The sequence below is a fragment of the Cetorhinus maximus genome, chromosome 1, assembly GCF_964194155.1.
Source record: "Cetorhinus maximus chromosome 1, sCetMax3.hap1.1, whole genome shotgun sequence".
NCBI classification, from domain to species: domain Eukaryota; kingdom Metazoa; phylum Chordata; class Chondrichthyes; order Lamniformes; family Cetorhinidae; genus Cetorhinus; species Cetorhinus maximus.
In genome coordinates this window covers 159,049,977-159,073,131 of record NC_135879.1, presented here as the reverse complement: position 1 = coordinate 159,073,131, position 23,155 = coordinate 159,049,977, and the positions used below count along the sequence as shown (strand labels likewise).

General features: G+C 43.4%; 1 protein-coding gene across 2 annotated transcripts in view; it reads right to left on the bottom strand.

Moving 5' to 3' along the window:
- The window catches only part of adamts6 (ADAM metallopeptidase with thrombospondin type 1 motif, 6), a 338,642-nt gene that overhangs the window by 128,354 nt on the left and 187,133 nt on the right, over nucleotides 1-23,155 (bottom strand). For both annotated transcript variants that reach the window (XM_078548849.1, XM_078548859.1), the window contains exon 11: nucleotides 12,635-12,776. In XM_078548849.1, coding sequence (XP_078404975.1) covers nucleotides 12,635-12,776 — 142 coding nt within the window. The remainder of the gene's footprint in view (nucleotides 1-12,634; nucleotides 12,777-23,155) is intronic.

The window sequence follows — 23,155 nt, the reverse complement described above, 5'->3', positions numbered from 1 at the left end:
TTCCTCCCACAACAATCTTTGAGCCACGCATTTAACTCCTTGACTTGATTCACGCCATGCCCGTTTGCCCGTGGCTCAGGTAGTAATATCAAGATTATTACCTTGGAGGTTCTGCTTTCTAATTAAGCTCCTAACTGTTCAAATTTTTTCAGCAGAACCTCCTTTCTAGTCCTATCAATGTCGTTGTTACCAATGTGGACGACGACAACTGGATCCCTCCCCTCCCACTCCAAGTTCTTCTCCAGCCTGAGGAGATGTCCTTAACCCTGGCACTGGGCAGGTAACACAGCCTTCGGGACTCTCACTCACAGCTGCAGAGAACAGGATTTGTCCCCCTAATTATACTGTCCCCTACCACTACTACATTCCTATTTCCTCCCCCCACTTGAATGGCTCCCTGTACCACAATGCTGTGGTCAGTTGGCTTATCCTCCCTGCAGTCCCGCTTTCATCCACACAGCTTGCAAGAACCTCATAACTGTTGCAGGGGCCAAGGCTCCTCAATCACTACCTCCCGGGTCCCCATACCTGCTTCACTTGCAGTCACACCCTCCCGTCCTTGATCACAGACCAAGTTTGAATGACCTAATCTGAGGGGTGTCTCCTAGAGCAAAGTGTCCAGATAACTTTCCCACCTTCTGATGTGGCACACTGTCTGCAGTATTGAAGTAGATGATCAGCTGTAATCTAATTGAATGGCGGAGCAGGCTTGATGGACTGAATGGCCTAACCCTGTTCCTATGTTCCTATGATCTGATAATGTCTGTTTTGCACCACTACCCAGGACAAATTTCTGGTCCACTTTATCTGATATGTATGATGGAGAAGGAAATTGAATTTTTTAAATTTTAAAACTCAAAGAAGAAATGTACTGATGTAGGAATTCCTTGGGTCCCAATCTTTACACTGATTTCTGTCCATATGTGCCCATTTCATGTCTGGGCCTGCTCTAATCAGATTGGTGGAATACTTGGGCGCAACTCAACATTGGAAAAATAGTTGCAACATTGAGTACAATTTTGGTGCAACCTTCAGTTTGTGCCCAAGGAGGAAATTACCGGCCTCCTGCTTACTGATACCACTACTCTACCATTGATTTTAAATGATCTGAATCTCTCACTGGATGCATAGCTTCTGAGACACTTGGTGCCTGCAGCCAAAACCCAATCAAAAGGGCTACAGAATGAGTCCCTGGATGTTTCAGACAACACAACTTCACTTGTTGCTGATGTCAGGATGCCAGCACTCTGTGAAAGCAGACATGGCAGCATGTCCCTACCAGCTGTGAGTTCAAAGATTATTTTGAAAATTAAGATTAAGATTGCAACCAACATTTATCATGGGACAGCAATGTGGTCACCACACGCTGTAAAAACAGCTCATGATAGCAGCAACTGACCTTATTGTGCAATTTTTAAAAAATCATAGTAAGATTTCCACACCACTTTTTTGAGAATAGTGTATATTTCACCCTCCTTTTCTAGAATTTGCATTATGCCAACAGCATATTTGTCGATGAAGCAAAAACAATACAATTCACTGAAAACCTTACATCAGTAACTTATATTTAACAGCAAAACATCCCGAGGTGGTGCACAGTGGCATTATGAAACAAAGTATGCATCGAACCATGGTTAAACAATACTCAAAGAACAATGTGTGCAGTTTTGGTCACCATATTAAAAAACGGATATAGGTGCACTGGAGAGGGTGCAGGCAAGATTTGCAAGGATGAAACCAGAAATGCGTGAGCGTACATATTAGGAAAGGGCTGACAGGCTGGGTCTCTGGTCTCTTGAGAAAAGGCTGAATGCTGGTCTAGGTGAGGTTTTTAAAATTATGAAATGTTTTGATAGAGCGAATACAGGGAGAATATTTCCTCTTGTGATGAAGGGCAAAACTAGAGGCCATCAATTTAAGATAGCCACCAAGAAATCCAATAGGGAATTCAGAAGAACACTTAACCATTGAACTATTTAGGTGCAGAAAGAGGCCATTCAGCCCATCATGTCTGCGCCAGCCAAAAAGGAGAAAAAAGAAACTAGCTGCTCACTTTAATCTCACTTTCCGGCACCTGGTCCGTAGCCTTGCAGGTTACAGTGCTTCAGATGCAGATCCAGGTACCTTTTAAATGAGTTGAGCATTTCAGCCTCAACCACCAACTCAGACAGTGAATTCCAGATGCCCACCACCCTCTGGGTGAAAAAGATTTTCCTCATATCCCCTCTAATCTTTCTACCAATCACCTTAAATCTATGCCCCCTGGTAAGTGACCCCTCAGCTAGGGAAAAAAGTCCTTCCTGTCTATCCTGTCCAGAATTTTGTACACCTTAATTAGGTCACCCCCTTAGCCTACTCTGTTCTAAGGAAAACAACCCTAGCCGATCCAATCTCTCCTCATAGCTGCAATTTTCAAGTCCTGACAACATTCTTGTAAATCTCCTCTGCACTCTCTCCAGAACAATTATGTCCTTCCTGTAATGTGGTGGCCAGAACTGTACACAAAATTCCAGCTGTGGCCTAACCAACATTTTATACAGTTCCATCATCTTGCTTTTGTATTCAATACCTCGCCCAATAAAGGAAAGCATTCCATATGCTTTCTTGACCGCCATGTGTACTTGTCCTGCCACCTTCAAGGACCTGTGGACATGCACTCCAAGGTCTCTCACTTCCTCAATCCCTATCAATAACTTCCCATTTATTGAGCATTCTCTTGCTTTGCTTGCCCTCATGCATTACCTCACACTTTTCCCGATTGAATTCCATTTGCTACTTCTCCGCCCGCTCAATCAAACCATTGATACCATTATGGAGTCGACAGCTATCCTCTTAATTATGAACTACATGGCCAATTTGTGTGTCATCTGTAAATTTCCCAATCATGCCTCCCACATTTAAGCTTAAATCATTAATATATACAAGAAACAGCAATGGGCCCAACAGTGAGCCCTGTAGAACTCCACTGGAAACCGTTTTCCATTCGTACAAACATCCATCGATCATTATCCTTTGTTTCCTGTCACTGAGCCAATTTTGGATCCAACCTGCCATCTTCCCCTGTATCCCATAAGATCTCACTTTCCTGACCAGTCTGACATATGAGACCTTATCAAATGCCTTACTGAAATCCGTGTAGACAACATCCACTGCACTACCCTCAACAATCCTCCTTGTTACTTCCTCAAAAAATTCTATTAAATTAGTAACACACGACCTCCCCTAACAAAACCATGCTGACTATCCCTGATCAATCTGTGCGTTTCTAAGCGACAGTTTATCTCGTCTCTCAGAATTATTTCCAATAATTTTCCCACCACTGAAGTCAGACTGACTAGCCGATAATATTCTGGCCTATCACTTTTTAAATAATGGTACAATGTTCGCAGACCTCCAATCCTCTGGGACCTCGCCTATATCTAGTGAGGGTTGGAAAATGACCCTCAGAGCATCTGTTATTTCCTCCCTGGCTTCCTTCAACAGCCTGGGATACAATCCATCTGGCCCTGGTGATCTATCCACCTTCAAAGATGCCAGCCCCTCCAGTACTTCCTCTCTCACTGTGCTTATTGTATCTAATATTTCACACTCCTCTTTAACTAGAATGTCTGCATCATCTCTCTCCTTAGTGAAGACAGAGACAAAGTACTCATTGAGAACCCTGCCCACATCTTCTTCATCAACCTACAAGTTATCATATACATCTCTGATAGGCCCTACCTTATCCTTAGTTATTCTCTTGCTCTTAATGGACTGGTAAAGCATCTTAGGATTTTCTCTGATTTTTCCCATCAATATTTTTTCGTATCCTCTCTTTGCTTTCCTAATTTCCACTTCTACTTCACCCCTGTACTTTCTATACTCCTCTAGGTTTTCTACAGTATTATGTCTTTTGTGACTGTCATAAGCTTTCTTTTTCTGCTTTATCTTACCCTGTATGCTTCTGGATAACCGGAGGCTCTAGATTAGACAGTACCATCCTTTTTCTTTGTGGGGACATATCTGCACTGTGCCCGTAGAATCTCATCTTTGAATGCCTCCCACTAATTTGACAGCTTTTCCTCCTAATAGCTGTAACCAGTCCACTCTCGCCAGCTCACCTCTCAGCTTTGTAAACTTTGTCTTCCCCTAATTTAGAACTTTTACTCCTGTTCTATCTTTGCCCTTTTCCATAATGATGCTAAATCTAACTATATTATGGTCAGTATCTCCAAAATGCTACTTCATCCACTTGCCCAGCTTCATTTCCTAAGACTAAATCTAGAATTGCCACCCCTCTCATGGGGCTTGTTGCATACTGGTTAAAAATGTTCTCTTGAATGCAGTTCTAGAACTTTGTGCCCTCTATGTCCTTCACACTGTTTGTATTCCAATTGATATTAGGGCAGTTGAAATCCCCAATGACTACTGCCCTATTATTTTTGCACTCAGAATCTATCCACATATTTGCTCTTCTAACTCCCTTCTACTATTTGGAGGCCTATAGTACACTCCTAGCAGTGTGGCTGCCCCTTTTTTATTTCTATGCTCAACCCATATGACCTCATTTGATGCTTCATTTAGTACTCCATCCCTTCACACAGATGTAATTGATTCTTAAACCAATAATGCTACACCTCCACTTATTTTATTCCCCTCCCTATCCTGTCTGAAAACTCTATATCCGGGGATGTTGAACTGCCATTTTTGCCCCTCCTCAAGCTAAGTTTCCATTATAGCGATTATATCATGCTGCCATGTGTCCATCTGTGCCCTCAGTTCATTGGTTTTATTTACTATGCTCCTTGCATTTACATATATATCTTTAAACATTGTCAAATTCCCGTGCTGTACTTTTTTTAACCTGTGCTTCTTCTATCTTTCAGTCACTCCATCTCCTGTTCCCTGCTCTGAATTTGTCCTCAGGTTCCCATTCCCTGCCAATCTAGTTTAAATCATCCCCTCCCCCAACTCCCACAGCAGTACTAGCAAATCTCCCTGCGAGGGTATTCATCCCAGTCCTGTTCAGGTGTAGACCATCCGGCTTGTACAAGTCCCACTTTCCCCAGAACCAGTCCCAATGCCTCAGAAATCTGATGCTCTCCCTCCTACACCAGCTTTCCAGCCACATGTTCAATCGCTCAATCCCCCTATTTCTATATTCGCTTGCACGTGGGGCTGGAAGCAACCCTGAGATGACTGCCTTAGAGGTCCTGCTTTTCAATCTCCTTCCTAGCTCCCTAAGGTCTGCTTTCAGAACCTCATCCCCTTTCTTACCTAAGTCATTGGTACCAACGTGGACCACGACCTCTGGCTGATCACCCTGCCCCAGAAGAATGTCCTGCAGCTGCTCTGTGACATCCCTCACCCTGGCACCAGGGAGGCAACATACCATCCTGGAGTCACGTCCACAGGAACGCCCGTCTGTTCTCTGAGCGAACGAATCCCCTGTTACTACTGCTCTTCCCCTCTTCTTTCTCCCCTCCTGTATAGCAGAGTTGCCTGTGGTGCCACAAACTTGGCACTGACTGCACTCCTCCGAGGAACCAGTACCCCCACCAGTATCAAAAACGGAAAACCAATTGGTAAGCGAGACCCAGGGGAATCCTGCAGTCTTGTCTGGTTCTCTTGGACTGCCTGATGGTCACCCATTCCCTTTCTGCCTTCAGGCTTCGGGCCTGCGGTGTGACCACCTCTCTGAACATGCTATCCACATAGCTCTCAGCCTCGTGAATTTGCCACTGACCCCAGCCGCCGCTCAAGTTCCGAAACCTGAATCTCAAGGTTCTGCAGCTTCCTGGACACATGGTTGTCTAGGACACTGGTAGCATCCACGACTTCCCACATATTACAAGACATGCATTCCACATGACCGAGCTGTCTTGCCATGGCTTCAATTTACTTCCCTTGCATCAACTTTATTTTACTTTGGTTTACTTATGCAACTTTATTTTACCTGGCCTCGACTTAACTTTATTTCCCTAATGCTTGTGTTTCTTACTTAAATGTACGTAGTCCCTTCTTTTAAAAAGAATGTGCTTTTCTAATTCTCAGCTACTTGATGACACTCCCTAACAATAGTTTCTCACCAACCAATGAACTTATGTTTTCCCTGTGATGTTAGGTGCTAAGTGCTGCTGACTGCCTGTCTCAGGGTCCCCCTCTTGCACTCTCCTCTAGGCGCTGCTGATTGCCTGGCTCGGGGTCCTCCTCTCGCACTCTCCTCTCATTTCCCAAAGAGTGGTAAGCATGTGGAACTCAATACTACAGGGAATGGTTGAAGCAAATAGTGTACATGAATTTAAGGGGAAGCTAAACAAACATATGAGGGAGGAGGGAATAGATGGTTATGATGACAGATTTAGAGGAGGAAAGATAAGAGGAGGGTTGATTGGAACAAAATGCTGGCATTAACTGGTTGGGCCAAATGGCCTGTTTCTGTGCCATACATCCTACGTAATCCTATGTAAAATGTAAGACCAAACTACATAAAGAGATATTAAGGCAAATAACCAAAAGCTTGATCAAAGATGCAGGTTGTATGCAGCGATTTAAAGGAGGAAACAGGTAGAGAGGTGGAGAGATTTCGGGAGGAAATTCCAGAGCTTAGGGCCTCAGCAGCTGAATGTACAGTCACCAATGGTGGAGCGATTAAAATCAGTGATGTAGAAGATGTCAGAATTGAGGAGGACCAGTATCTCAGAGGGCTGTAGGAATGGGGAAGGTTACATAGACGGAAAAGGGCAAGGCCATAGAGGGATTTGAAATTATGGGTGCAAATTTGAATATCAAGGTGTTACTTAACCAGGAGTCAATGTAAGCCAGCGAACACAGTGTGATGGGTGATTGGGACTTAGTGCTAATTAGGATACAGGCAACAGAATTTTAGATTACCTTAAGCTTATGGAGGGTGGAAGATGGGAGGTCAGCCAGAATTGCATTGGAATAGTCAAGTCTAGAAGTAACAGAGGTAACAAAGACAAAAGAGTTTCAGCAGAGGAGCTGAGGTGAGACAGAATCAAGTGCTGTTATAGAGGTGGAAACTATCCCATAAAATACAACAGAAATGTCGCAAGTGAATAAGCTAAAATATCCAAAAGTATGAAAAAATTTGATAACCTGATGTCACCAAAATTATTAGCAAAATACGATTGTTTTGACTGTGTTTAAAATGGTGTACAATTGGAGTCTGAATAAATCACATTCCTTACAGCCCTGCAGAAGACACTTACTAGAAAAGTGCCCATCTTTACATAGCTTCCTAATGTGTAATAGTTCAGTATGGAAGTTGGAGAGGGTTGCATTTTTGTCCTTTTTTGCTCATGCTGTTTCTATCTCATGATGTGAAAAAGCTTTAAAAGCATTCCATTTACAGCAACAAATTTTATTCTATGTTAAACGTGATGTACTCCAAGCAATTTTTTCAACAGTAGTTTAATTACAGCGCTAAGTAGAACATCATACTATTTGTCCCACAGCACCTGGAACTTTACATTTATTTTTATGGTTGTCCTGCAGCCATCATTGAGCTTTCAGTTATTTCTTGTGGCCAAAGCCTAAAAGCTGCATTGACTTGAACTCATAGATTAAATAAATCTGGTCTTTCTTACAGACTCAAAAATTGAATTGCTGTAAAAATAAACAAATGCAATATAATCGTTAATTTTCATTCTACTGTCATTTCTTTCTCCCTTTATTGGTTTCTCTGACTCATGCAGCATTCCCTGACCAAAAGGGGAGGCAATTTCTTTGCAGGCATCTCCAAGAACACCTATAACAGCATAGAGTCATAGATTTATCCTCTGATTTTTTTGCCTCATTCACAAAGGAGATGGGCCTTCGTGCTTCTCTTTTCATCTTATAATGATGATTGAGATGTCATTGGACAGAGAAACACAGCAAACCAAAATCCTACAACTCAGTCACACAGTACATTTGAATAGGTGTTCTCAACCTTTTTTGTTCTGAGGCTCCCCCGCACCACTCCACCTCCCCATCCCCACACCCCACCCCCTTCCTGTGTTATAAAAATTGCTCAGCCTCCCTGTAACACAAGTACTTTTTCTGTAGAAAAATTAGTTCTACAATTAAACATATATTTTGCATCAATTTTTTGTTTTGCTTAGTTTAATCTGAAACTTGTTGCTGATGTTAAGCAACAATTTAGTCAAGATGTGGAGAATTGGATTTGAAAATGATCCGTATCTGGTATTTATTGTGTGCACTTGCAATGATTTTTCCTGCCTTTTGTAATTTATCTTGCTCCCAATGCTTTTATTTATTTATTAGGTTAGTAGAGTGTTATTGAAGTTGGTGCACAATCACTGAAGTTAGTAAACTGTGGTTGAGGTTAGTGGGCTGAAGTTGGTTAATTGGTGTTAAAATTGCCAGAATTATCATGAAATTGGGATTCTCTTTGAAGTTGGTGGAGTTCTGTTTAACTTAGTAGACGATGCTTGAAGTTGCAGAGTTATACCGAAGTTAATAGGGCACTGATAAGAGTGCTGATGAGACTGATGGTGTTGAAGGCTATATCAGCTCTTGCTTCTCCTCTTGTCCATTACTTATGAGCAGAGCAGACTACGTCCACTTAGACCAGATACCATCTCCTTGACAACATGGTGGACCAATGATCATGAGCCTCTAGGGTCAAGCGGCAATTTCCACAGTGGGCCAAGATGTCATTCAGCAATATTCTCACAGCAGCTATAAGAACTTATTATCTTTGGAAAAACACTCCAAGGGGCTGTGGACCCCCCAGTGTGAGAAGGCGCATGTGAGAACACTTTGCTAGCTCATCGATTAGAAGATACGAATATGCAGCAAAATCACTTGCACCGATACCAACTGACAAGTGAGCAGCTGCACATTTCTCAAGTACAAAAGCATTGTCTAAAGAAAAAGTACACAATGAAAAGGAAAGCATGGGGTGGCACATATTAGAAATCCAACATGCTGTGCTGTAGGATGGTAGATTGCTGATGTCTGACCTTGATTCTTTACATAGTAAGACTGCAGCCAGAAGATTTCTCTATTATTGTGAGGTACAAAGCAGAGTTCAAATATTTCTAAACAAGGAAAGAAAAGCAGAAGGGTCATCAGCCTGCACACGCATAGCTGTCGACTGTGTGCAGGTTAGGCCCAGGGAATGAGGGAAATTCAGAGCACAAATGATTGCTGTTACGGGTGCTCAAAATGACAGTACCTCCTCTTTGGGTCAGAAGGAAGGAAGAAATGACAGCAGAATGAATGCAAGTTACAATGGCCAGGATATTGAGGCCGGTGACTGGGGGGGGGGCGGGGCCCGCTCGCTGACGCGTAAAATGATGCGGGATGACGTCGGGTGGAACTCCCAAAGTCACCCTGCGTCATTTCAATTTTCAGGTCAGCGGGGGTGCAGCTGAATCAACTGTGCGCTCACCGATCTGTCAACGGCCTATTGAAGCCATTTAAAAACTAATTCAAGTAATAAGGACCTGCCCGTCCAACCTTAAGGGCTTTAGAAAGAGCATGAAACCTCACCCACTGGTGGGATGAGGTTTCATGAGGGTTTTAAAAAATTTAATAAAAGCTTGATTAAAAGTGATGGACATGTCAGGGAAATTTTACTTTTGTACATTGACCATTTTTAAATTTGGCACCGATCTCCCTGAGGCAGCACTAGCAAGCGTGAAAGAGCGCACTCTCGGCTCGGGGAATCCCCCCCCACACCCCGCCTGCTGCACAGGAAGTGCATAGCGCTTCCTGGCGGACATCACACTGGGCGGGCCTTAATTGGCTCGCCCACATAAAATGGTGACGTGTCCCTGATTGTGGGCGCTGATCGGAGGCGTGACTGCAGGCGCCCGCTCCTGAACTCCCCCCCACCTGACAGGGGGGAAAATTCTTCCCAATTTTGCACTGACAGCTGATGAAAAGAGAGTTCAGCTCTGCTAGAGAATATATTTTCATAATTGTTGTGAGAAACTTTAGACAGAATCCTCTGGACCTGCCAGATGATGGGGGCACCCAATTTATCATGAGGCACAAAGTCTGTTTCTCGACAGCGGGATAAACTCTTTGAATTTTGTTCTCCTGACTTTGAACAATGTCAGGAACTCCATTTGCATACATTAGCATCTCATATATACTCATTAAAAGGCCACCTTGCTGGAATTAAGTTTGCCCTTCAAATTAAGTCAGTCAGAAATTAGAAGGTTCAGTTTTACGACTCTATAGGTGCAAGCTTCACCTCTTCCATGACTATGAGGTTCATAGATGCTGCTTTCGCCTTCTTGGGGACCTTGGCAGGCTAAACGGGAAAGGGGGGCTAAGGGCAGAGTGTCCGGGGAAGTGGGGAGAATGTCCGGGGAAGGTGGAGGGGGAGAGTGTCCAGGGAAAGGAGAGAGAATGTCTGAGGGAATGGGGGGAAGAGTGTTTGGGGAAGTCAGGGGAGGGTGGTTGATCCAGGGAAGGTGGGGGGAGAGTATCCAGGGATGGAGAGAGAATGTCTGAGGGATTGGGGTGTAGACTATCCGGGGAAGTGGGGGAAGAGTGTTGGGGAAGGGGGGATGGAGTGTCTTAGAGAGCAGAGTTTGTGGTGTCAACTATGGGGTTCTAGGGAATGAACTCAGGGTATTGGTGATAAGAGGGAACAGTCACAGTCAGAAGGGGGTGTGGGGTGAAATAGAGTGGCAGGATCAGAGTGAGAGTCTGGTAGGGGAAGGTCTCCGAGAAGGACTAGGCAGGTGGCCCAGACAATGGGACGGGGGTAACGAGCTATGGCTTTGAGGGGGAGGGAAGGCATGTGGAGATGGATCGTGATAGGGACCAGGATAACAGGGGCAGGTTCCAGGGTGACAGAGGAGAGAGTAATGGTGATATTGGGTGGGTCAAGGTGATGGGGGGAAGTTGGTGGGTGACAGGTGGTGCACAGAAGGTGGTGGACCGAGTCTGGAAAGTGATGTGCACCATTTTTCCAATCTGCCCTTGACCATGCAGTTAGTCAGTCAGTGAGATCACTCAAGGTGGGGGGAGAGTCTTTTGGGTGGGTGGAGTTCAAGGTCAGCACAAGTGGCTGACTAAAGGGACACCCTAATAATTATGAGGCAACTGGATGTGAACCATGCTCAGTTGTGTTCCCCTCTCTATGGTGAAGCCTGCATTGCAGCAGGTTTGTTCCCAACTCATGGGTTTCATAATATCAAGAACTCAGCAAGGTCAGGAGCTGACATACCTTCTGTGCACTTTACCATCGGCTGCTGTCAGAGGCAGGGAATGAAGGGAGGGAGGGAGGTGGATGTCTCTAAGGTGCACAGCTGGTGACTGGCAGCAAACTCACAACTCCAAACCTCCATCCTCCCGAGTGAATGGTCATGGCTGACAAGGGCTTATGTGGTTAGTCTTTCAATGCTGCCAAGGCAATGGTCTCGCTATTGACTTTCGAGGGTGGTGGAGGCAAGTGGAACAGTGTCAGAGGGAGGCTTCTTGCACATGGCTCTCATCACCCTGATCTAAGAGCAATGGTTATGTATGATTAGGAGGAACACATATCTCTGGTCCTCCAGGATATCCTTCACCTGGAAGGGGTGGGGTGAGGATGCCATATCTAGATGGAGGCCAGGTGAAAGGGCGTAGCACTAGTCTGCTGGCTTTGAGATAGAGGGAAATCTGTAAAGGACACGCTCATTAAATTTATCACTTCAATTCATTCACACATCCATTGAGGTGTTGATGATGCAGGCTGCAGGTGACCCTACCTTGGTAATGGCTTTTATCCAGGTGAGGACAAGGAGGGCCCATCACAGGTGGCAAAGGGCCTTGGGGAAAAAGGGCCTAAGCAGCAAGAGGCAGCGGCGCATCAGGCAGATCAAGATGCTGGCAAACAGGGTCCAATGTAATGGCGATTGTAAACTACATTGTAAAATTATAGAATCTTAGCATGTGGGAAGGCATCAAGTGTACAGAAAAGATCAGCTCTGTGAAAGCCTTATTAGTTCTCTGCGCTCCCTCTTCCATACACGGGGAAAGTCATTAGGTTTTCCGATGAATGTTACTTTAACACTGCCCACTTTAATATTGAGACTTATGCAGATACAATCTACTAACAATAAACAAACGTTAACATAAAAGCATATTCTGGTCTGTATAGGGTCAGATGTCCAGCCACCTTCATAGTTTTGAAAATAAAAATCTTGGACGTTTGAGGATGATGGGATACGAGCTGGTGCTTGATATCCCACATGGTGTGTTCCCAGTCTTGACCATGCTGTGGATGAAGATATCAAGCATAGCTCAGGTGTTTCTTCTCCACATCAGGGGTGGGAAAATAGATGAGGTCTAGTCTAAGGGGCTCTTGGGTACCCGCTAGTATTTGACTCAAGTACAGCATTGACAGAAACTTGGCATCGAGTTGGCTGCACCATCTCATCTCAGGAATGGTACATGGCTCGTGTTGTGTGTGTCTCATGTAACTGTTTCCTCTCATATATTAACAGTAAGTTAATGAAAAAGTCAGTGCATCATAATTATTTAAATAAAATCACAAAAGTGCAAAGGAAAATGGGTTTCACTATTTACATTATGGCACATAAGGTGGGGGGGGTGTGCATAACAGTGTTAGAGGATTGCTCAAACACATTTGCAACTTAATAATGTTAGGAATCAGATGTCTTACCCCATATTTACACTGGCGTGATGTGGTACCATACTGGAACCGACATTGTTCATCAGCATCATACACCTGGCCTGGTGCTATTGTTGGATAAAGAAAATCACGTTTTGGTGGTTCATTATCCAGGCAAGTTCCACGTCCAGAACTGTAGCAAAATGAAAAATTTTACAATGTGAAAAAATGATCTATCCCAAAAAAATCTTAATTATCCATCTAGCAAATTTCTAAAAGAACACACATTTACATTTGAAGGATATTTCCTTTTATCCTGCTCCTATTTATTGCTGCAGAAGTATTCAAAACCATAGTAATGCATTAGGAATAATACTGAGATAAACTAACAAGAATTATTTGATTAATGTAACAAACAGAAACTGCAATTCATAACATTAAAAACAAATAAAAGGTCCATAAATAAAACACTAGATCAACTGGCTGGGACTGTTCTCACCTAGTTCCATTGTTATCTAGTCATAGCCAGTCACCTGCAATGGCTTCTCTTCCGGCAACTGCAAAGTTACCTCTTTGCCATTAAAGGGCTGGAAATGGGATTTCCATCCCTCAGGGATTGGAAGCCCTGCCTCAGAGAGTTGCTGGCCAATCAGAGGTCAGCAGCTCTCTCCAGTATCGCTAGCACCAGCGGGAATGGTGGCAGTACTGCACTTGAGCAATGAGGGGGTGAGCTGTGATGGATCAGAACTTTGTAAGTGTTTGGAGGTTGGGGAGGAGGGCCGTGAGGGATATTGGGGCTGGGGGTTGAGAGGCCCACTTACGGGCCTCAATTGGGCCACAGGCAGGTGAGCCACCCAACGCTTCCCCTGCTGCTTATAAAATCATGGTGGGACAGGGGTGGGTCAGTGAGTGGGCAAGCAGCGGGCACATTGCTGATGACACGGTACCCAAATCTATTCACCTGCTTTCCTGCCCTTGGGTGGCCTGGATAATTCATCCCATTGCCTTCGGTCCCTACCAGGGAATCTCCTTCCTTGGCTACTGACTCCATCCTTCTCCCTGTTAATGATCTAAAGCTGAATCAAACTATTCACAATCTTGGCATTATATTTGACCCTGAAACGTACTTCTGACTATGTATCCGTGTCATCACTAAAGACCTTTCACCTATTTCCACAGCTAATATCATCATGTCATATTGCCTGACTCAGCCCTTGCGTCAGCTCATCTGCTTTCAAAACCCTCATCCACGCCTTTGTTAGCTTCAGCTTTGACCTTTGCAACAAACTTCTGGCTGGCCTCCCATTTTCCACCTTCTGGAAACTTGAGTTCACCCAAAACTTGACTGCCTATGCCTGAACTTACAGCAAGTCCTGTTTGCCCATCACCCCTATGCTCGCTGACCTACTTTGGCTCCCAATGTAAGCAAGATCTCGATTTTAAAATTCTCATCCTTGGTTTCAAATCTCTCTGTGGCTTTGCTGCTCCCTATCTCCAGCCCTACAATTCTCCAAGGTATCTGCAACCCAATTCTGGCCTCTTGCTCATTCCTGATTTTAATTGCTTCACCATTGGCAGCTGTGCCTTCAGTTCTGAATATCCCTCTCAAACCTCTCCGCCTCTCTACCGCTCTTTCCTAGTTTAAGACACTCCTTAAATCTTATCTCTTTGGCCAAACATTTTGCAGCTGTCCCAGTATCTTTTTATGTGGCTCATCACTTAGGGCATTTTACTACATTGAAGGCGCTATATAAATGCAAGTTGTTGTTATTGTAGGCACCAACAAGTGAATTTAAGGTTGCAATCTGTATAGTTCAAATAATCTTAATAAGCCACTCAAGACTCTCTCATGCATTTTACAAAATGGTCTAAAAACTCAACTAGATTACAGACCACTTACTCAGTCCATTATTCTAACTGTAATATTAAATTGACTAATTTTCTTTTAAACATAAATTATGTATTTCAATTTACTCAATAAGCATTATTATGTTACATTTCAATGTTTATTTCTTCTATCAGTTTATTAAGACGGTTAATAAAGTCAAGGTGTGCCAACATTTTTTAAAATTGTGATTCTCAATTACTTTATGACGATGGTACTGAATTTCATTAATTTTGTGGCTTGGGAATAGTATACCACAGAAGACTCAATCCACTAACTTCCGCATAATCTCCAGACGTGATAGATAGGGTCAAAAATTGTATCAGAACCAAGGAACATGTGGAACAATTTTCCAGACTATATAGAACATAATCTTAATTTGGCCAAATAGGTTCCTTTATTTGTTTTCAATCAAAACATACCTACATCTGGTTGTATGATTAAAAGTGAGACTAAAGGTAAAACACACAGCTGCACAATGAAAAACTAAACCATTCAGGGCGGCCTTTATACAGATTTATGCTACACAGTTCCTGAACCCTCCCCCCAGCTCCCACACACAATGTAACAGGTATGACTAATGTTACCAAAGGTCAGAACTCCACAAAAGAACTATGAAGGTACTTTATATGGCTCAAAATCCTAAAAGCAACACGTGGAACAAGCTATTCTGTGCAGGAGCTTCATCTGAAGTGCAAATGACATGTTTTCGCGGCCCCAGTCTTCGTGTGGAGGGACCCTAGAGTTACCTCCATCTACTATAGATAAACTGCATGCAGAAGGCAGTTGATAAAATTACACACATCCTTTAGTTGAGATATTTCTTGGATTTAGCTAGCTTTAAGAAGCTATTTTGAGGTTATTGTTATTGGTTCAAGCAGTCAAATGATCATCGCCAACACCACTGAGAAATTAATTGCACAAAAGGTATTTCCCTTTCAGCAGAGCTCAGCAGAACAAAAGAATCCTTAAAGAAGAAGTTATTTTAAGTGTTTCCCAAGGCTTCATCACTGTCTCTGTTTCATTGTTAAAGACAGCAGTGCTTCCTCAGTGCTTTCTCATTGTAAGTCTTTATTGAGCTGATCTCAAGATGTCTGCTTACAGAGACTGCCTCATGGCAGAGGTCATCTGACTATGTAAAGCAGATAGGACATGTAGAACTGATTACATTTCAAAACCCAAACCTCCCCCTTTTCATACCAAACAAAGATAAAAACACCCCCCTTTTCCTATTGAACAAAAGTTAAATTTGCATGCACAATCATGTGTAACTGTGAGTTACCCATGTTACCCACTATACACCCATTGCTCTCATGCATTAACAACTGCTTGTTCGACTAGTCAATCTCTGCTGGGTTGATGACCTCCAGATCATGTCAGGCTTATGTTTCTCATTGAATCTGGAAGACTCAATTTTTTTAATGTCCTTTTTAGCTTTCCAGGTTTTTCCATGGCTACATATTGATTCTTCAAGGAGTCATTTAGGGTCGCAACTTCTTTGCATGCCTTTTCTGTCTGCCATTTTGCCTGGTTGGACAACTGGTTAATTTTGTCCAATTCCCACTTTGTTTTGCTAACTGTGCAATTGAGGGTCAGTATTTCTTCTTGGTACCTTTGTGTCATCTCTGAAATTTGTTTGTTCAGATCACACATAGCTTAGTTCATTGAAGACTTCAACTTATTGTATGTTTTCAACGGTATTTACTCAGCTTAAATCTTGTGCTTCAAATCTTCCTATTCAGCTCTGATGTGAACATTTTCCTCTCGAACTGTTTCATTTACTTTTGGCTCATGCATTTCATCGCATTGATATGATCGGCAACCATCTTGTGGTTTACTTGAATATTGTCTCCCTCTTTCTGGGGCCTTCTACCTCCCTTGCAATGGAGTTGCTTGGTTCCCTCTCTCTGAGGTTTTCTATTGCCCTCTCACTAGGGTCATTTTTTACCCTCTCTCTGTGGTCTGTTGCTACCATTTCTCTGCAGTCTTTTGCTGTCCGTTCCGGTTGGCACGTTCATGGTTACCAGTCCAAGTTCTAGACTTGCTTCAGCTGAGATGGGTGGTTGTTACATCTGAGCATCATTGCAGCTGAAATGGGTGGCCTGGAACTCCACATCTCCCTTCTTGCCATTGCATTGAGCTCGCAGACTAACTTCTCCACTTGGTATGAGGACCTCACTTTCAAGGGTTTCATTTTTGGATCGCCATGTTGTGCCCCTTCGCACAGGTCTGTGGAGGTCATTATGTTGCATGACGCACCAGTGACTTTCTAACATTTGTTGTTCACTTGATACTCTCCTTCTGCAATCGGCATTGTAACAGTCACAACCCATTTATCCTTTGTAGATGTGACAGAACCAACCTGTTGTATTGTGCATAGTTCTTCATCAGACTCTTCTGCTGATATCGCTCCAGTGGCCATTTGTATAGGCTTGTTTTGCATTTTTCTCACTGAACACTTGTGTGCGAAATGATTCTGCTTCTTGCAGTTAAAACATTGCTTTCCCCACACTGGACAATCCTTCTTTTGCTTTGTGTGATGTCCTCTGCAGTAATGTCCTCTGCAGTATTTGCATCTTGCCTTTTGTCTGTGACTGCTCTGCTCTTTCAGTCTGGAAAGTCTCTCAGCATAACATATCTCCTGGTCTGCTCTGCCATACATGTGCTCTAGCTGATGTTTTACAACTTCTGCATTTCTACACATGTCTATCAATTTCTTGAGTGTCAATTTCTCATCTTTCAATAGCCCTGATCACAGCGAGGGGTCTCATATGCCTAAGACTAATCTATTTTTAATCAGATCATCTTTTAGCTGACCGAATTCAAAGGATTCTGCAAGCTGTGTTACTGCAGTCACATAGTGTTCAATGGTTTCCTTTTCACCTTGAACTCTACTGTTGAATACATAGCGTTCATACGTGACATTCACTCGGGGTTCATTGTGTTCATTCAAGGCTTTCAAAATCTTTGCCATCTTTTTTTCTTTGTTCGTTGGTTAGATTTGGATTGGTGTGCACTTTGTAGTAGTCCCTTCCCAGCAGTGTTAGAAGTCTGGCTACTCTTATTGGTTTCAGCTTCTTAATTAAGTCTGTTGTAATCTCGTAGTTTTGCCACTGCAAGTGGAAAAATTACCAGTTTTTCCATGTGTTGCCTTTCAATTCAACAGGAGCTGGTATTGGAAAGTTTTGCGTGATTTTCACTTACCCAGTATTTTACTTGCAGCCTTCAGTTTGTTGCTTTTCATTGTCCTCTTTCAACAACATTTAGCAGATTTGAACATTTCTGTGCGCTTTTCTGAGCTGTGTCTTCTATGCAGCCATATTTTACTTGCAGCCTTCAGTTTGTTTGCTTTTCCTTGCCCCTTTTCAGCAGCTTTAAGCAGATTGCAACATTTCTGAGTGCATGGGTTCTCACTGTCTTCCATGCAGCATTCGCAGGGGTTCAATTCTCTATTTTAGCTCCACTTGCTGACACCATGTTTCATGTTTAAAGATGGCAATGCTTCCTCATCATAAGTATTTATTGAACTGATCTCAAGATATGTTTACAGAGATGCCGTGTGGCAGAGGTCACCTGACTACGGAAAGCCAGATAGGACATGTAAAACTGATTGCATTTCAAAATCCAAACAGTCTACCTCAGAGTGTGGCAGGATATTTGATTCCAAATCGCAAAAGGTCTGCACTGAGTGCTGTCTTAGACTGCATTTCAGTGCTTCAGTTGGAGTTTGGTGAGTGAGGGAGTTTTAAGGGTTAATTTAATATAAGGGTTAATTTCTATTTAAAGTCTATTTTTTCTTTAATTAAGCATTTAACTAAAAGTTGCTGTTTGGGTTAGGAGGAGAGTTTTAGTCCAGCTTTAAAACAGGACTCATTCAGGCTCTGCTTGCTGCCAGTTAAATTTTTTTTAAATTATTCATTCACGGGATGTGGTCTTCATTGACTGGGCCAGCATTTATTGCCCACCCCAAGTTGCCCTTGAGAAGGTAATGGTGAGCTGCCTTCTTGAATGGCTGCAGTGTTTGTGGTGTAGGTACACCCACAGTGCTGTTAGAAAAGGAGTTCCAGGGTTTTGACCCAGTGAAGGAACGGCGATATATTTCCAAGTCAGGATGGTGAGTGACTTGGAGAGGAACGTCCAGGTGGTGGTGTTCCCATCCATCTGCTGCCCTTGTCCGTTTAGGCGGTAGCGGTCATGGGTTTGGAAGGTGCTGTCAAAGGAGGCTTGGTGAATTCATGCAGAGCATCTTGTAGATGGTACACACTGCTGCTGCTGTGCGTCGGTGGTAGAGTGAATGAACGTTCGTGGACGTAGCGCCAATCAAGCGAGCTGCTTTGTCCTGGACGATGTCAAGCCTCTTGAGCGTTGTGGGAGCTGCACTCATCCAGGCAAGTGGGGAGTATTCCATCACAGTCCTGACTTGTGCCTTGTAGATGATGGACAGGCTTTGGGGAGTCAGGAGGTGAGTTACTCATCACACGATTCCTAGCCTCTGACCTGCTCTTGTAGCCATAGTATTTAAATAGCCAGTTCAGTTTCTGGTCAATAGTAACCTACAGGATGTTGATAGTGGGAGATTCAGTGGTGGTAATGCCACTGAATGTCAAGGAGCGATGGTTGGATAGCTGGCTTAAGCAGGTTTACAGAAGCTTCAGGGAGCATAAAAGCAGGCCTGCTACAGTGCTACCTTGTCTGCACTGAGTGCTGTCCTGTGCTACATTTCAGTACTTCAGTTGGAGTTTGGTGCGTGAGGGAGTTCAATGAAGAGGGAAGGAGGTGATCCTTTCATTTTCTACCTTTCCTCAGAAAGGAGAGCAGCGGCCTTGGTAAGTAGGAATTGGTGAGTGTTTCTATTGTCCTTGATATTCTCTCAACTAGGGGAAGTAAAAGGAAACAGAGTAATTTAAGGGCAAGTCATGGCAGGGCAGCTTGGCCAAGTGGAATGCTCCCTCCGTGCAATGTGGAAAGTCAGGGACACTTCCAGTGTCCATGGCGACCACGTGTGCAAGAAGTGTTCCAGCTGCAGCTACCTGAAATCCGTGTTTCAGATCTGGAGCAGCGGCTGGAGTCACTATGGAGCATCCTCATGGGGAGGCGATGTGGTCGTGGTATTGTCACTGGACTAGTGATTCAGCGACCCAGGGTAATGCTCTGGGGACTTGGGTTCGAATCCTGCCATGGCAGATGGTGGAATTTAAGTTCAATAAAAATCTGGAATTAAAAAATTAATTAGGAATTAATGAAACCATTGTTAATTGTTGTAAAAACCTATCTTGTTTACTAATGTCCTTTAGGGAAGGAAATCTGCTGTCCTTACCTGGTCTGGCCTACATGTGATTCGAGACCCACAACAATGCTGCTGACTCTTAAATGCCCTCTAAACAAGGGCAATTACGGATGGGCAATAAATGCTGGCCTAGCCAACAATGCCCACATCCCATGAACAAATAAAAAAAACATCCGCAGGGCTGAGCTCTTTGTGGATAGCACGTACAGTGAGGTGGTCACACCGCAGGTGAAGAGTGCATAGGGAGGAAGGGAATGAGACTGCCAGACAGAGTAAAGGCACTAAGCAGGTAGTGCAGAAGTCCCCTGGGTCCCTCTCTAACAGATTTTCCATTTTGGATACGGCTGTGAGAGGTGGTTTCCCAGGAGAATGTAGCAAGAATTTAATCTGTGGCACCACAAGTGGCTCAGCTGCACAAGGGTGGGGGTGAGAAAAAAGAGTGGGAGAGCAATAGTGATACGGGATTCTATCGTAAGGGGAACAGTGAGATATTTCTGTGACCACAGGCCTGACACCAGGATGATATGTTGCCTCCCTGGTGCCAGGGTCAAGGGTGTCACTGAGTGGCTGCAGGGCATTGTGAAGGGGGAGGGTGAACAGCCAGAGGTCATGGTCCATATCGGTACCAACGACATAGGTAAAAAGAGGGATGAGGTCCTGAAAGCAGAATATAGGGAGCTAGGAAATAAATTAAAAAGCAGGACATCAAAGGTAGTAATCTCAGGACTACTCCCAGTGCCACGAGCTAGCGAGATCAGGAATAGGAGAATAAACCAGACGAATGCATGGCTGGAGAGATGGTGTAGGAGGGAGGGATTTAGGTTCCTGAGGCATTGGGACCAATTCTGGGGAAGATGGGACCTGTACAAGCTGGATGCATTGCACCCCAGCAGGACCGGGACCAATATCCTCGCAGGGGTATTCGCTTGTATTGTGGGGGAGGGTTTAAACTAAATTGGTAGGGGGATGGGAACCTGAGTGGGGAGACACAAGAGAGGGAAACAAAGGTAGAAATGAAAGCCAGAAAAGTAAAAAGCAAAAATGGAAGGCAGAGGAAACAGGGGCTAGCAGCAAATAGGGACATAGTACAAAAAAAGATGTGTAAGAAGACGAATCTAAAGACATTGTATCTGAATGCACGGAACATTTGTAATAAGGTAGATGAATTAACAGCACAAATAGATATAAATGAGTACGGTATGATTGCGATTACAGAGACATGGCTGCAGGGTGACCAAGGCTGTGAACTGAATATCCAAAGGTATTCAATATTTAGGAAGGGCAGGCAAATAGGAAAGGAGGTGGCATGGCATTGTTAGTAAAGGACGAAATCAGTACAATAGTGTGAGAGGATATTGGCTCACAAAATCAATATGTAGGGTCAGTCTGGGTGGAGCTAAGAAGCAACAAGCAGTAGAAAACATTAGTGGAAGTTGTCTATAGGCTTCCAAACAGTAGTGGTAAGGTAGAGGACAGTATTAAACAGGAAATTAGAGATGCATGTAACAAGGGTGCTACAGTGATCATGGGTGACTTAAATCTACATTTGGACTGGGCAAACCAAATTAGCAATAATACTGTGGCGGATTAATTCCTGGAGTGTGTACGAGATGGCTTTTTAGACCAGTATGTAGAGGAACCAGCCAGGGAACAGGCTATCCTAGGTTTGTTTTTGTGCAATGAGAAGGGGTTAATTAACAATCTTGTTGTGTGGGGTCCTTTAGGGAACAGTGACATGATAGAATTCGTCCTTAGGTTGGAAAGAAGCAGTTCAATCCGAAACTAGTTCCAAAATCTAAACAAAGAAAACTATGGAGGTATGAGGTGTGAGTTGGCTAAGATAGATTGGGGAACTTCATTAAAAGGCATGATGATAAACAATGGCTAATATTTAAGGAATGAATGCATGCTTTGCAACAGTTATATATTCCTTTCTGGTGCAAAAACACAACAGGAAAAGTGGCCCAACCATGGCTAACAGAAGAAATCAATGATAGTATTAGATCCAAAGAGGAGTCATATAAAGTTCCTAGAAGAAGTAGCAATCCAAAGGATTGGGAGCAATTTAGAATTCAGCGAAGGAGGACCAAGAGATTGATTAAGAGGGGTAAAATAGAGTATGAAAGTAAACTTGCAAGGAACATAAAAGAGGACTGTAAAAGCTTCTATAAGTATGTAAGAAGGAAAAGATTGGTGTAGACAAATGTAGCCCCCCTACAGTCTGCAACGAGAGAATTTATAATAGAGAACAAGGAAATGGAAGAGCAATTAAACAACTACTTTAATTCTGCATTCATGGAGGAAGACATAAATAACTTCCTAGAAATACTAGAGAATTGAGGGTCTAGTGAGAAGGAGGAATTGAAGGAAATTAGAATTATTAAAAAAGCAGTGCTGGAGAAATTAATGGGACTAAAAGCCAATAAATCCCCAGGGCCTGATAATTTACATCCCAGGGTACAAAAGGAGGGGGCCATGGAAATCGTGGATACATTAGTTGTCATTTTCCAAAATTCTATAGATTCTGGAACAGTCCCGGCAGATTGAAGGGTGGCAAATGTAACCCCACCATTTAAAAAAGGAGGGAGGGAGAAAAAAGTAAATTACAGACCAGTCAGCCGAACCTCAGCAGTAGGGAAAATGCTAGAGTTTATTATAAAGTATGTGATAACAGGACACTTAGAAAATATCAACGGGATTAGACAAAGTCAACATGGATTTATGAAAGGGAAACCATGTTTGACAAACTTACTGGAGTTTTTTGAGGATGTAACTAGCAGAATAGATAAGGGAGAAGCAGTGGATGTGGTGTATTTGGATTTTCAGAAAGTTTTTGATAAAGTCCCACTGAGAAGTTAATGTGCAAAATTAAAGCACATGGGGTTGGGGATAATATATTGGCCTGGATTGAGAATTGGTTAGCAGACAGAAAACAGAGAGTAGGGATAAATGGGTCTCTTTTGGAGTGGAAGGCAGGGTACCCCAGGGGTCAGTGCTTGGGCCCCAGCTTTTCACAATATATATCAATGATTTGATTGAGGGAAACAAATGTAATATTTTCAAGTTTGCTGACAACACAAAACTAAGTGGGAATGTGAGTGATGAGGAGGACGTTAAGAGGCTTCAAGGTGATTTAGATAAATTGAGTGAGTGGGCAGATACATGGCAGATGCAGTATAACGTGGATAAGTGTGAAGTTATCCACTTTGGTAGGAAAAACAGAATGGCAGAGTATTATTTAGATGGTGATAGATTGGGAAATGTTGATATACAAAGAGACCTGGGTGTCCTTGAACACCAAGCAGTGAAAGCAAGCATGCAGGTGCAGCAAGCAGTTAAGGAGGCAAATGGTATGTTGGCCTTTATTGCGAGAGGACTTGAGTACAGGAGCAAGGATGTC